Source organism: Chiloscyllium plagiosum, chromosome 1, assembly GCF_004010195.1.
Source record: "Chiloscyllium plagiosum isolate BGI_BamShark_2017 chromosome 1, ASM401019v2, whole genome shotgun sequence".
Classification (NCBI taxonomy): Eukaryota; Metazoa; Chordata; class Chondrichthyes; order Orectolobiformes; family Hemiscylliidae; genus Chiloscyllium; species Chiloscyllium plagiosum.
Genome location: NC_057710.1, coordinates 132,813,286 through 132,829,289, shown reverse-complemented (window position 1 = coordinate 132,829,289; position 16,004 = coordinate 132,813,286). Strand labels below are relative to the sequence as shown.

General features: G+C 38.6%; 1 protein-coding gene across 26 annotated transcripts in view; it reads right to left on the bottom strand.

The window, feature by feature from the left end:
- Positions 1 to 16,004, bottom strand: part of LOC122553361 (calcium/calmodulin-dependent protein kinase type II subunit delta) — a 321,729-nt gene that overhangs the window by 51,423 nt on the left and 254,302 nt on the right. For 15 of the 26 annotated variants that reach the window (XM_043697063.1, XM_043697184.1, XM_043697082.1 and 12 more), the window contains exons 11-13: positions 14,430 to 14,513; positions 11,153 to 11,195; positions 7,887 to 7,927 (exon numbers count right to left, since the gene is read on the bottom strand). In XM_043697063.1, coding sequence (XP_043552998.1) covers positions 7,887 to 7,927; positions 11,153 to 11,195; positions 14,430 to 14,513 — 168 coding nt within the window. The remainder of the gene's footprint in view (positions 1 to 7,886; positions 7,928 to 11,152; positions 11,196 to 14,429; positions 14,514 to 16,004) is intronic. The other 11 variants (XM_043697118.1, XM_043697100.1, XM_043696992.1 and 8 more) reach the window with 1 other exon arrangement.

Sequence of the window (16,004 nt, the reverse complement as noted above, 5' to 3'; positions counted from 1 at the left end):
TGCCTCTACTTCCATGTAATACAGTTCCTAGAATGTGTGTCATACCCTTGATTAAATAAAAAAGCCTGCAGATACTGGAATCCAAAATAGACAGGCAGGAGGCTGGAAGAACACTGGAAGCCAGGCAGCATCAAGAGGTGGAGAAGTCGACATTTTGGGCTGTAAATCTTCTTCAGGACTGGTATGAAGAAGGGTTACACCCTGAAATATTGACGTTTCCACCTTCTGATGTTGCCTGGCTTCCAGTGTTCTTCCAGCCTCCTGCCTGTGTATACCTTTATATCAGATGGAGTAGACATACTATCACTTTAGTCTCAGTGCACCATCTTGCAATGTCTCAATGAAGATGGCAGAGCTAGGTATGGATTCAGAAAGTGATTACACGTGGACGAAGCTATTCAGCTCACCAAGCCTGTGCCAGTCATCAGGAATAGCAATTTAGCTAGTCCCAATCCTCTGCAAATTTGTTTCCTCAGCTACTTTCCTAGTGAAGGCCAAGATTAAATCTCTCTCTTCTCTTCAGGCAGCAAAATGCAGACTGTAACCAATTGCTGCATTAAAAATATCCATGCTATCTTTGGTTCTTTTGCAATCACTGAAAAGCTTTGTCCTCTAATTCACATCATTCTGCCAGTGAAACAAGCTCACCACCTGATCTAGGCAAAAGTGAGGACTGCAGATGCTGGAAACCAGAGTTTAGATCAGAGTGGTGCTGGAAAAGCACAGCAGGTCAGCATCCAAGGAGCAGGAAAATCACCACCTGATCTGTATAGATCCCTCACAATTCTGAACATGTCTACCATGTCTCCTGTTAGCCTGAAGAGGACAAACCCAGTTGCTTCAATCTAACCCGGTAACTGAAGGCCCTCATCCATTGCTTCTGTCCCCTCTCTAAAATCTTTAACTTCATTTCTGAAATGTCATGGCCAGAATTCAGCATAATACTCCAGCTGAAGTCAACCTGTTTTCTTCAAAACAGAGAGGAGGGGGGAAAGAGAGAGAGAGAGAGAGAGAGTGGGAAGAGGAAGACGGAGCGGGAAGAGGAAGACGGAGCGGGAAGAGGAAGATGGAGCGGGAAGAGGGAGAAGAAGAGAAAGCGAGAGAACCTCAAGTTGAAGCCATCCTCTCGATACGTCATCTAAACTTTACAGAAATGATTAAGGCCAACCACCACCTTGTCGAGTGAGACCCCTTTCTTTGGGCATTTACTTACAGCAGCTGAAAAAAGGAAGAGGTGGCTGAGATCAAATTGATCATGGAGCCCTGATGACTTAGTTTTCCAACAGAAGCCTGTCTCCAGGTAAGTTGCCCTGCAGGGTTACAGGTCAACTATAAATTAAGCTGTAAACTGAGCTTAACAATGATTTGGAGATGCCGACGTTGGACTGGGGTGTACAAAGTTAAAAATCACACAACACCAGGTTATAGTCCAACAGGTTTAGTTGGAAGCACTAGCTTTCAGAGCGCTGCTCCTTCAACAGGTGGTCCGAAAGTTAGTGCTTCCAATTAAACCTGTTGGACTATAACCTGGTGTTGTATGATTTTTAACTCTGATCTTAATGGGCTTTTAAAATTTTATTAACAAGCTGCACCCTACTAAACCTGCTTTCTTCAGGCGCGTCAAACTCCATGTAAACCTCTTCCTCAGTGCAGTCCTATGTCTCCATTTATCAAATTTAGGATCCTCTAACATCTTGCTGTTTTTACAAATTGTACAATTTCACATTCCACCGAATTAAATTCCATCTTACAACTGCCTGTCTATTGCACCAGCCTAAGTTTTCTTTAGATCGATCACTATCTTGCTCAAAGTACAATTTATATATAAACAAAAGAAGGTGCAATGTTTTAGGATCAACAGATTTATAAATTTAAGACATCAGACCTTTTTAATTTCATGAATTCTCACTTTCATATACTTTGTAAAGCCCAAACATTTCAAGCAACGTTACAAAATGCATCCTTTGTGAGGGAAGCCTTGTTTTAAGACTGTAGTTCATTCTCCCTCAATTGACCTTACCGTCACCCTCTGCTGACCACCAAACCTCTCTCTGCAATGATTTCATCTGTGGTGAACATTTTACAGTCAGTACATTTTCAACAATAATTTTATCATTTTGCAATCTTGGCTTCTTTCTCAAACCCTAATATGAATTTTAAAATACATAGCATAAGACTCCATACTTCAGATTCACAACATTGCCTCTAAATCTCAACCGTTTATATATCATTTTCATTTTCTGCCTACTTTAACACTATTTTTTCAGGCATTCCGCTCAGAGAACAAAGTTTGGGAAACAATAATTGGGAACCATGAAATGGCAGAGTTTACATTTGTCTTCACAGCAGAAGACACTTACAGCATTCCAAAATCGCTAAATATTCAAGAGGGCAAAAAGGAGAAGTGGAAATAAATAATTAACCATCACTGGAGAAAGGCAATAAGGAAACTAACGGCACTAAAGACTGATAGGTTACCCAGACGCAAAAGGATGCATTCTAGGATATTAAAGGAAGTACCTACAGTGGACGCAATTCCAGGAATCTTCTATGAATCCTAAAGGCCAGTTAGGTTAACGTCTGTTATTGGGGAATGTTAGTGTAATATAAGGGATATTATAAGCAGGTCATTGAGAAATACATAATATGATCAAGCAAAGTCAATATAGCTTCATGAAGGTGAAATCATACCTGACAAAATTACTAGAGCTCTGTTGGGAAGAAATAAGCAGTATGAATAAAGGAGAAGCAATTGATGTTATATATTTGGATCATCAGAAGATGTTTGATGGTATTACACATTAGTTTACTTAATAAATGAAACATACAAGATTCTTAGAGGACTTTACAGAGTAGGTAAAGAAAAGGTATTTTCCCTTGCGGTAGAATCTAGGGCCAGATGGCATCATCTCAGAATAAAATGTCGCACATTGAAGACAATGATGAGAAAGAATTTCTTTTCTCAGAGGGTAGCGAATCTATGGATTTCTTTTTAAACACAAAGGACTGTTGAGGCTGGGTATTATGTATAATCAAGGCTGAGACAGATACATTTTCGGGAAAACTGAGAAAAGTGGAGTTGAAGATTATCAGCTCAGCCATGGCCTCATTGGATTGTAGAGCAGTCTTGATGTGCTTAATAGCCTCCATCTGCTCCAACATCTCATGGTATATTCCAACCTGTACATTTTAATATAGCTTTTCCTGATATCTGTTATTTCAGGGTCAAGGGAATGTGCTACAGTCTTGTCATTTGTAGTTCTTCTCTTGCTGATTACATTGGCTTAACCTACAACATTATAGTTAAATTAAATTCTTGGTCTCTCTATAGCCTCGCCTATTTCCACCTCCTGATTCTTACCATTTTTATAAATACCTTCTTCCTCAGCATAGTAGAAGTATTAAAGTCTACCCTGTAGCCATCTCCCAAAATTTTGAATTCTCTCCAACTTGAAAAATATTTCAAAATAAGTGTCTTTGAACATGCAGTAGATCATTCTCATAATCTCTTCTTTGGTAGCTATTTGCTTTGACAAATTTCCAAAAATATTGAAAATATATTTTTTACATTAAAACGAAATATTTAAAAATTGTTTTCGCTTGTCACTCTTAAATGATTGCCTTAACCATTTGTAACAGTTATCAATTATTTTTTAAGGAGCACAACAGAAACAATAGAGGAATTAGAGAGTGGGGAAACCTATTGGTGTTGGTACAACTGAATGAGTGGCCTCTTATGCTGCAAAGTTCAATAGTGTTGAGTTGTAAATGGAATAGTACCAGCGATTAATGTGTGTTACTCATCTATTAAGATTTTTTTTCCTGTATAGAATTAGTTACACTTCTGCAGGTTATGTATAAATTTTTTTTTTTGTCCAAACACAATTGAAAATTGACAGGACATGCCCGAAATGCTTGACAGAATGAATACACCAGAATGAGGTGCTGGTTTGCAATTTAGAGCCTGAGCTTTTAATACAGACATCAACTGAGCAAATCAGAACTTTGTTCTGCTAACACCTTCTAAAGCAAATGATGCGCTGGTGATAACAGTAAACACTATTCAATATTATTTATTTGCCACAAATTCAAAACTTTTTTTTAAGCACTTGACACTATCATCCCATTGTGTATAAGTAACATATAATCATAAAAAATCTTTTTTCCCAGTTAGATGTATGAAAGTAAAGCAACTTAAATCTCGAATATTGTTTACAGGAACCGAAGGCAGTTTTTTAAGCAACTTATCTTTAAAATCACAAAATAGTAAAACCAAAAAAAAACTTAATTGTATCTTAGACTTCAGCAGCACAGCAGAACTATACCATAAATACAGAAGTGAAACCAGTGAAAATACATAAATTTTTGGCTAATGGAGAGGGAAGCAAATGAAATGAAAAAGGAATTCTGAGAGCAGATTTTCAGCAAATAAAATATTACTTAGACATAATTAATCATTTTTCATACTGCATAACATGACCACACTAATGTATTTCAATTTGATATAGACAGTGAGCAGACTTCATATGAAAATCAAGCAGTATTACTTCAGAAAACATTTTAATATATGGTATAATTAGACAAAATGAATAGGTGCAAATGCAACAGGTAGATCAACTATCCAACTTCATGGGAAGCATTTATTTCACTTCAAACAAACTTATTTTTCCCTGTATCAAGAGTAAGGACTGTAAAGACAGCAAATCAATTATTTTGAATGAAGGAGGATCAACAGCATAACAGATTTTAAAATGAATCAGTTTCTGAAAATTGTGGCAATATAAATTTTCACATTGACCTACAATACCCTGTATATTGACCTACAATAATGCTACCATATCAGCAGGGCGCAATGAATGCAAGACACTTGGGACTTTTTGTATAATCTTGAAACCTTTAGGTAAGGTTTTCTCATAACAGAAATCAAAGCTTTGATTAAAATTCAAATTGATCTAGATTTTTCCTGTCCCCCTCACATTTTGCCTTTCCTGGAAAAAACTTGAAACAGGCTTTTTTGGCCTTCTTAAATTTTTGGACCCCTTTAGAATTTTTTTAAACATCAGCTTAACAAAGCAGACAGAGCGTATGGTGGAAAGAATATAGAAAAGGGAAGAGGCACAACTCTTAAATCTTAACTAGAACTATCTTAAGATAACAATTTAATCTGTATTTCACATTGTAAGTTTCAAAACTAATATTTTAGAATATGCTATGACTCAGCAGGTCAGATCCATTATAATGCTCATGTTAACTATGTCAAAACACTGGCAGTAAAATTTGAACAAATATTTGGGGTAAGTGATACTGCAAATTAAAATAATACCCTCAAGGTAAAATGTTGATGCTTCTCCCAAGATGTCTACTTGGCCAATTTCCCAATTCAGGATTTGAGAGTCCAAATGGACAACATAATAATCCAATAATAAACACTGAATGTAACTCTTCGATAGAAGTGCCTCTTTTTTCAGGCATTTGATTTGCAATATACGGGTGAAAAAAATCTGAAATCTTTGTGCTATAGTGTTGCTGGTTGATCATATTGGCCACCTTTCATTAATGGGTATCAACGCACTTTGCGAGCCCAGGGAGTACATTCAATACACACGTCAGCATTAGGCCAGTGTCTTTTGCTATCACCAACTGATCAATCTCTCTTCAATAACTTTCCTCTGCTCCCAGGTGAAATTCTCTGTACCATGCAGACCTTTTTAATCGGAAAGTAGTGAGGACTGCAGATGCTGGAGAATCAGTCGAAAAGTGTGGCGCTGGAAGAGCACAGCAGGTCAGGCAGTATCTGAGAAGCAGGAGAGTCAATGTTGTAGGTGAAGGGCTTATGCCTAAAACAGTGATTCTCCTGCCCCTCAGATGCTTTCTGACCTGCTGTGCTTTTCCAGCGCCACCCTTTTCGACTCAGACTTGCTATGGGTCAGGAGTAGATTAGTCAGGGCCACAGCACTAGAAGGATGGGGACTAACTGGCACAAGGTGGTGAATAAGGTGGACTGATGTTTCTGGATCAAAAGCACCTAGTTGATGGAAAATAGCAGGCCTGAGAAGCAGAAATAGGGAAGGAGGATCAGGGGAAGGACCTACATGGGGTCTCCTCAGGCAGGCAGTTGATCGCAGAACTTGTAAATACGCTCATTTCCCTGAAATCAACTTGAAAGTTCTTGCTTGGATGAATCCCCTCAGTTCCAGCTGCAAAGTGGTTAGCTGAATGTGGAAACCGATTTCTTAGATTGGAGCATTTTGTCCCGCCCCAATCCATTCATTTTAGGTTCATATTTCCCTTGCCCTGGGTAACAGCCTGCCAAAATGTTTTGAGGAAAATGATTGTATATCACAGGTGGCACAGTGGTTAGCATTGCTGCTTTGCAGCGCCAGGGACCCAGATTCGATTCCACCCTCAGGCAACTCTGTGTGGAGTATGCACTTCCTCCCCATGTCTGCGTGGGTTTCCTCTGGGTGCTCTGGTTTTCTCCCACAGTCCAAAGGTGTGTAGGTTAGATGGACTGGTTATGTTAACTTGCCCAGAGTGTCCAGGGATGTGTAGGCTAGGTGGATTAGCCATGGGAAATGCAGGGTATGGGGATGGGTCTGTGTGGGATGCCTTTCAGTGGGTCAGTGTAGACATGATGGGCCGGATGGCCTGGTTCCACACTGTGGGGATTCTATTCTATCATTAACATATTTCAACTTGAAATTCAAAAGTGTGATGAGGTTTCTTTATTCTCCCAAAATTTAGAAGCCCCTCTAAAAATAGAGTATTGATATACGGAGGGCTGATTAGGCAATATCTTAGGGTCACTGGAAAAGCGCAGCAGGTCAGGCAGCATCCAAGGAACAGGAGAATCGACGTTTCGGGCATAAGCCTTTCTTCAGGAATCCTGAAGAAGGGCTTATGCTCGAAACGTCGATTCTCCTGTTCCTTGGATGCTGCCTGACCTGCTGCGCTTTTCCAGCAACACATTTTCAGCTCTGATCTCCAGCATCTGCAGCCCTCACTTTCTCTCGAATATCTTAGGGTCATTCAAGATGAACTGAACTCTAACTATACTTTAGGTTTTTCCTCCGATTAATAATCAATATATTATGATAAAGGAAATGCTTTCCAAATGAGGTATAATTTTCAAATCCAGTTCTTGTTATTGATCAGTCCAAAGAATTACTTTAGCAAAAATTCTCAAGCTTGATCAAATCTTGTAAAACCAGGACCAACATGCAAGATTCCAATGCGAGTAAAGACCATCCAGGATCAAATACACCCACAGCAACACATAGTCCCAGCTGATAACAGAAATCATTGCAATTTTCGTGCTGATTCTCTCGATGGTGCAAAAGATTATGTATGTTTGTGATCATGTTTTTGTATATATTTAGCCAATTCTAGTTTTCAGCTAATTGGTCAGCATACTTTCCCATGTTTGGAAATACAGAAACCAAATAAATTAGAGGATAACTAACTGAATTGCAAAAATTCCAGGAAAAGTCTTTGGAAGCTAATTTTAATGAATTTAAATTGCCAATAAGCAGAACTGGTTAGGTCAATAACTAAGGTATATAATTATATTTGCTATTTCTTAAATCCATCGAAAAAGATTGGCAATTTTTTTTTGTAACTCAGGAGAATTTTCTGAAGCTGATGTTGGCAGTAAGCAGCAGAATGGGTGTATAACTTCCCTCAGTGCTATTTGGCTCCTTGTCTGCAAGCAAAGAGTCAGTTAAAAATAAACTTACATTGGTGTGCAGGCTTGGAAGCTATTTTTGTGGAAGCTACATGGGCCTGCATGTTTGTCAATAGCGATAAAAATGCAGAGGAATAACAGAGTGGAAAAATACCCAATCACAAGAATAAAACAAAACATTACTATGTGACAACAAACTTACCTTAACCCCATCAGTCTTCTTATTCATCAAACTCTTTGCTGCTGTAAGTTAATAAAAAAAATATTTAAACACATATTTCCAAAAGCCACAAGCATGTTCCTTTGGCAAAACCAATGCAGTTTTAACTTGCTGCTGCACCAGTAATAATAGTTAAAGAGCTGCTGCAAGCCAAAACTAATTTTGTTGCAGTTGAAAGCAATCATTCAGCAGAAAAAACCCAAAGCAATTTTATAGACAGCAGGCAAAAGAAAATTATAAATTCACATAGCAAGCATAGATTATTAATCAATCAATCAGGCAGTGATTGCTTCGAGACGCAAAAATGCCCGATTAGTGGCTTAGGGTCTTACCTTACAGGGAACACGTCCCAAATAAAGTGGAAAAGGGTACAAAACGAAACAAAACAAAACAAAGAGGAACAGAAACAAACGTGTTTGATTAGGTCACAATTTTCTCAAGATTTCCTGACACAAATACACATCAAATGTGTAAAACCTACAAAAGAAATGGGACTTTTATCTGGAACCAACTTACACAATAGTTTCAACCAAAAACAGACAAGATATTAACAAAATCGAGGGATTAGTAAACATATACTTCCTCCAGCTGCTATTAGCATATCTAATGATCAAGACCAGCTGCAATATTATCTCTTTTGAGTAGCCGTTGGTATTTGCTTAAAATAGCACAATTAAACCAATCAGGCCGACAGAATTATGAAATCATTATCAGATTTTGTTTGACCAATAGAGAAAAAAATCAGCTTTTAAAAGAGTCGAAATTCATGTTTTTCCAGAAACTTATGTTTGATTTGCAAACCGACTTAAATGAGGACATTGCATTCAGATCAATGCTTAAAATTTAGCAATATTACAGCATTTTATTTTGAAATAAAGTTACAATTAAAACAATCTTTGCCTGTACTACCAATGGGATAAATTTCATTAATTTGTATTTATTGTGTTCAATACTGCTTAAGAGCATGGCCCATACATTCCTCCATTCTCCTGCAGTAACTATAGCATTAGGTAAAACTGAGGTTCATACGAAATCAAAAAAGATTTTAAGTAAATGTGCCATTTCTTCAAGGATTTTGCCAATATTTCAGAGCTAAGGCAAAAGATTGGGATAATCTGCATACATATTCAATGCCATTTTACTCAACATATTTGCCATGTTTGTATCAGAACTTTCCATGACTGGTCCACAAATTTTTCTGTGCTAACCAAATCAAACAATAAAATCGCCATTCACCCAATTTGTCATAAGAGCAAAATTACTGGACCACTGGAACATAAGTAAATCATTCATTGTTAAAGTGTGTGGCTACAAGTGAACTAAATTATGACTGATGTGTATTTTAAATTCATTAAATCAGTCTTTAATATAAACATTCCTAATTTTAAAAATCTTTCACTCTTATTTTTATGAATTTCAACCAACTCAGCATCCACAGCCCTTGGAAGAAAATTCTAGAATTTCCATTTGTCTTTATGTGATGAAGTCCATCTCCAAATTCAAGATTTGCTCTGGACTTCCACCAGAGGGAGCAGTTTCTCTGCAGCTTTCATGATTGTTTTAGGGCAACTTAAACATGACAACTGGATCAGTCCTCAGTCATTTAAACACAAGCAAATGTGAACTATGTTTTATGCAACCAGTCTTCACAAATTAACTCTTCAAGCTGTGAATTACTTTAAGCCCAGTAGGTCCATGAACTATGGTAGTTCACCAGATGCTTTCCCCAAGGCTACGTGCAACTGAGACACCAATTCCTCTCCTTTGCATGAAAGCTCAATGGGTTGGAATGTAATGTTCCACTTGCTTTTGATTACTTTTCGTGTTTACGCATTTTAATGATTTATATACAAGGAGACTCAAACTGCTTTGCGCCACACTAGCAGCTGGTTTCTTGACATTGTTTGCTGTTCGTGATAATTTGACTGGTCCATCCCATATTCAAAATGGATTACTTTTCACACTGAATTCTAGTTTTCCCCATTCTATTGGTCTCCCTCTCCATTCATTATATTTTGCTTTCTTCCCACAGAACACACCATATCTTCTACATTTGCTGCTGATACTAAGCTTAAAGCAAACTTGTACATTCCTTCAGTGAAGTAAATGGATGAAAGATTGGAACACCAGTTTTGATGCCAGGGTGACACCACTCATCATATCTCACTAGGGCATGTTTACTTTTGGTCTTTGCTTCAGTTCCTAACCCCCAAACAAATATTGAGATCATAAGAACTCCTCCAAATCTGTGCTATTATTTTTGTTAAAAATTCCTGTGTAGATTCTTCAACAATTGCCTTTCAGAAGTCCACTTTAGCAGCACATTGCATCCTGTGATTATTTCAACCGATCATGTTGGTACCTTTACCACTGCAGCTAAAACGGCACATTCTGCTTTATTGTAATAGTAATTTCCAACCTTCGCTTCCCTGAATCTTGTAATAAAAAAATGTCGAATGCAATCTGCCATGGAAGTAGACTATCGCATGACTCATCACTACCTACTCATTATTGTGGTCCAGTTTCCACAAATTTTCGAAACTTATCTCCTTCACACAGGAACGCAACATTATCTGCAGCAGGCATATTTTGCTGTTTCTATCTCAAATAATTTCTCTCACTTCCCCATTACCTTGATTTTTTGGTTCTAGCTATCTAATGATATGAAAGACATCATGAGCAATGATAACAGTTAATGGCATCAGAAACTTAAGCTCTGAAAAAGGTGACAAAAGGTGACTTCATTTTCTTTCAAAATGGACGTAAAACTGACCTAATTGATTGTGTATATTTTATAATTGATCATCGTAAATTGTTCATTTTGCATTCTTAGCTGAAAACCCAGAAATCCATTAGTCTGCTGAAACATTTGAGCCCCTGGGTAAAATTGGTTAGGGTTGGAAACTCTGACACTCTGATCTCTTCGGTCAAATGCACAATGTTTATTTCTAATACAAGATCAAAAGGTTTCAATTCCTTGAAATTCCTTGTAATATTGACTATTATATAAAAAAAGGCTTATTAATACAAGGATCAAATTGACATTGAAAATGTGGCAATTGACAAAAATGTCAATTACCACACAGAATTGTTACATAATTAATAAGTAATCCATCATTGATAATTTCAAAATTGGTGGCCCTACTAAACCATAAAATTTCACATCTGCACTGAAGCAAAATTTAAGATATTTGCACATTTATATATAGACCCAGAGGATATACAGACAACACAACCTGAACACATACCCGAGAAGTTTCTTGTGGCCAGCATTGTTGTGAGAATGGCCCCCTGAAATAGTTAAAGAAAATAAAAATGAAAAACAAATTCTGGCAATTCTCTAAATCATCGTTTGGATACAGCTCAACAGGCAGGTGACTGATTTTTCCTGTCAGTATTAGCTTTGATCATGCAATATTTTTAGTAGCTTACCAAATTCAATGAAGTGCATTTAACAAGTGATGTGCTGTATAACTTTTCCACAAATGGAAAATGATGGGTGCATACAGGTGATTAAGAGACATATTTACACAGAAGTCTCATTTATCTCTCCAATGGGTCATTTATTAGTGTAAATCACTGCGAGCCAAGTACAACTTGATAAGGTGGATAGCAGTCTTTAAACAAAGTTCCATCTGCACAATTGAGCAACACACTCGGGGCTAATCAGAAATAAAGGAGCAGTGAATGGCATACCTCCTTGCTTTCCAACTGACTGTGTCTAATTAATCCTTGTTTCTGATATTTCTCCAAAATGTTTAAGACGAGAGCAACTGATGCACACAACTGAACAAAGCAGTATGGTGGAAGACATGAGATGAAGATGCCAATTTTGAAAATGAGGTCTAAAATTTTGCCAAAGAAATTGGCAGGGGACCAACGGAGACTTCTGAGTATTGTTGACAGAAAAGCCCCTCATGCCATCTGAAGGTAGTGGATGCCAACATTCACTTACAAGATTGTGTACCAGTGCTGTAAGAAGATCAATACATCTATCAGTGCAGGGAAGGTAGCAGAGCAGTATTGCACTTTGCCTTCTTTGCCACTTTTGGTGGCATTTTGAAATATTTCATAAGTAACTCTGCACAATGCATTCTTTTCAGGAGGGACTCTAACTTGGAATGTTATACCATGGCTACCCAGTGCTCTTAACAATTACTTATACAAACAACCTTAAAACTGCTTCAATCCACATTTAAAGACTGATATCCTTGTGTGTGTTATTTCAATTGTCCCATACCACTTGCCACACATGTAATTTCTAGATTTCCTCACAATTATTCGATCTTTGTGCAGGCAAAATTGGAGAATCATCTTCACGCAGAAAAAGTAGCCCCAGCTAGTAGCATCACATGGACTGAGATAAAGGTCACAGATTGCATGGGAAGCACTGCATTCTTGTCATGGGAAGCAGCAAAATGTCAGAACATCATTCAAGGTGATAGCAGACTGCCAGTAAACTGCTGCAGTCGTGTAGTCAGTGGAGGCTCCCTACTAGGCACACGCTAGCACTTCAGCCTCAGAACTCTCTAGAAAAGCATGAGCAGCCAATCAGAGATTGGTTCTCAGCTAGGGGTCATATTCCTAAAAGGTCATTAGGCAGCAATTCTCTTCCTTCAATAACATTCAGGATCACTCTTTGCAAAAAGGTTGGTGATTGAAATCTGCTAACTGTTGCAGCTACAATAGGGAACTCAAGACAAGGGCAGCTGGTCTGTGCCTGTCACAATGTCTTTGGTTATTATTTTTTTTGTGTCTGACTCCTTCCAGGCTGCTGCTTACAAACGCTCCCCACAATAAGAAGTGATCTTCTCAGATCCTGAAGGGAACGGACAGAGTGGATGCTGGAAGGATGTTTCCTCTTGTGGAAGGATGAGGACTACGGGACACAGTTTAAAATGAGAGGATCTTCCATTTAAAATGGAAATGAGGAAAATGTTTCTCTCTCGGAAGGTTGAGTGTCTTTGGAATTCTTTACCCCAGAGAGCAGTGAAGCCAGATCACTGGCTTTTCCAATACACATTGTGGTCCTACCCCAAGTCACAATCTGCAGCTGAAAGCAAATTTCATTTCCTGTTGTGAATCCTAAGGCAAGTGCTTTCTTTTCCTGGGTACCACATTTTCTTTTTAAGAGAATAAGCTGCCCTGAATGATTTGCTTGCTATCACAAACCAATTTCTATCGTCTGACCAGTGTGGGTGCTCCCATTGCATACATAAATGGTCTGATGGGTTAAACAATTGTCACACAATGGAGGATGAATGACAGACATTTGCAGCTTTTTTCAGATAAAGTATCTTTCTTTGCTTCAGACCAACCTTTGGGGAACTTCAACTAGGCATCAAGTCTAGGTAACTGTTGCTTGTCAGTTTCTGTAGAAATTTAGACAATAACTCACCTGGCCATTCTAGTGAATTCTGATGTCTCCTTGATGTAATATCTCCAAATGATCCATTTACATTTTAATGACTTCCCCAATACATACCTAGGCGTGACTCAAAAAAACCCTGTCTGTACAGAAAACACGAAAATCACCTAACTTGCATGGAGTACACCTTGACAAAGTAACCTGTCCATTTCCTCCACATGTTCATGAGGGTATATGCAAAAAATATTCTGTGACTACTTGTCTATTCACTTAACCTAACAAAATCCATCTGCCAAGTCTTTAGATAGACTTCTCACCTTAGTCCCTGACAAAATGGCAATACCAATAACAAGGCAGAGAACCTCAAGGATTTAGGAAATAAACTTGGAATGACACTCTCTGATGCCATTGCTATTCTCTGACTTACCCAGCATTATCCTACAGAGCACTCCTCAGAAGAAATCTTCTTGCTGTACTCATTCTTCTCCCATCAGTCACCTCAAATCCCTATTTGAGAAGCTCACACATGCAGCAAGCCGTTGCTAATGCTCACTACTCTCTGCTGACTTCCGTTGCAGGCGAGAAGAGCACACACACCTTGGCGATGGCCCTCCAGTGCTGGGATTCTTGACCATGTCAAGGGAGCTGACCCTCTGCTTGTAAACCTTGTGTTGGCACTTCTTGCAATTGGAACTCTGCATCTATCCCTCTGCGTCTCCTCACTTGGTGAGAGGAAGGTAGTTTTGGTTAGATACAGACATATCTTTTGCCTGTACCAAATCTAACAGCATAAGGTTAGCAGGCTTGAATGTGAAACCAGCTCTTTGTGATGAGTGTGAAGAATGACAGATTACAGGGGAAACTGAGTTTAAATTTGCAAATGCGTACTTGATACAACCTTACGGAATATTTCATGTTGCGGCAGCAATACATACTGACTAGTAAACTTGTTCTTCTTCACCAAACCTTCCTCCACCCAAACCCTCCCCCTTCCACCCGCCCCCCCCCGCCCCAACAATATAATCTCACATGGTACTTGCACCAATGTTTTCCTATTTGAACTCCATACATAAATTGCTGCATTTTGTATGGAAATCTAAAAACAGATTGAGGATTATGTCTTCAGGTTTAGGGGAGAGTGTGAAATAATATCTGACCTTCAGTTTCCTTCTAGCGTTGAATTTCTTCAGGCATTCCACAGTCTCTTGTCTATGCATACAAGAAGCAACAGTTGATCGTTGCTGCAAAGTAAAAACAAAAAAGAGAGAAAGTAACACTGTTTGCATAAGTTCTGACATGTAATACAAGTTTTCTTTTTAAAAACACACACAACAATTTGTATCCATTTACCTCTCTTTAGTTACTTTTAAAATATCTACTGAATAATTCAAGAAATACACAAATAGCTAATTGGGCTCAGTGATGCTTGCACTCTGTCTAAAGAGTCTGCACTACCTTCCTCAACTATTACTAATGATGCTCATGCTTGGCAAAAGCAACAGAAATAGCTGTGGCCAGTTTCAGAGAAACTGTCAGAGTCACATTTGCAATTAAGTTTTGAAAAAATGTCAACGACAATCAGTCCGGATATGGGTGGCCAAAAAAACCCAACTTAATTTGATGTCATAATCCTGTTTTTATTTCTCTTTCAGTACCACCTATCACCTACAAACCACTTAAAAGTACAAAGTTCTGCTTAATATGGAATCCAAGCAAGATTTCTACAAATTCTTCAACATTTACTGAATGTAGAGAATTATACCACATTTTTTAGGAAACTCAATGAAGGGAAAACTGACTGTCAAAATATTGATGTCATAAAATTTGTTTACTATTACTACAATTTGCCTGGAGTTAAATCCTTTGCAATTAAAAATATTTATCTCCTGGTACCTTCTATAGTCCTGTAAACTAATTCTGTTATTTTCAACACCAGATTCCCTTTCTAATGTTAAGCCCACAGTCTTGTAATCCTGGAGCAAACAACCACCAATAACATCCCTCACTTGAGCATTTAGCCATCGTTCAAAATGCAGAGGCTGGGACATCAATATTTTTGATTTAAAAAATGCATCGGGGATATATAAACATAAGGTAATATGATTAGATGTACAAAATATTACCAGTGGGTCCACTCAACCTGCAAATTCCTTTAATCAGACCATTGATTTTTTAGGGAGAAAGTGAGGTCTGCAGATGCTGGAGATCAGACTGAAAATGTGTTGCTGGAAAAGCGCAGGTCAGGCAGCATCCAGGGAACAGGAGAATCGACATTTCGGGCATAAGCCCTTCTTCAGGAATGAGGAAAGTTTGTCCAGCAGGCTAAGATAAAAGGTAGGGAGGAGGGACTTGGGGGAGGGGCATCGGAAATGTGATAGGTGGAAAGAGGTCAAGGTGAGGGTGATAGGTCAGACGGGGGTGGGGGCGGAGAGGTCAGGAAGAAGATTGCAGGTTAGGAAGGCGGTGCTGAATTCGATGGATTTGACTGAGACAAGGTGGGGGGAGGGGAAATACCTTGTCTCAGTCAAATCCATCGAACTCAGCACCGCCTTCCTAACCTGCAATCTTCTTCCCGACCTCTCCGCCCCCACCCCAGTCTCACCTATCACCCTCACCTTGACCTCTTTCCACCGATCACATTTCCGACGCCCCTCCCCCAAGTCCCTCCTCCCCACCTTTTATCTTAGCCTGCTGGACAAACTTTCCTCATTCCTAAAGAAGGGCTTATGCCC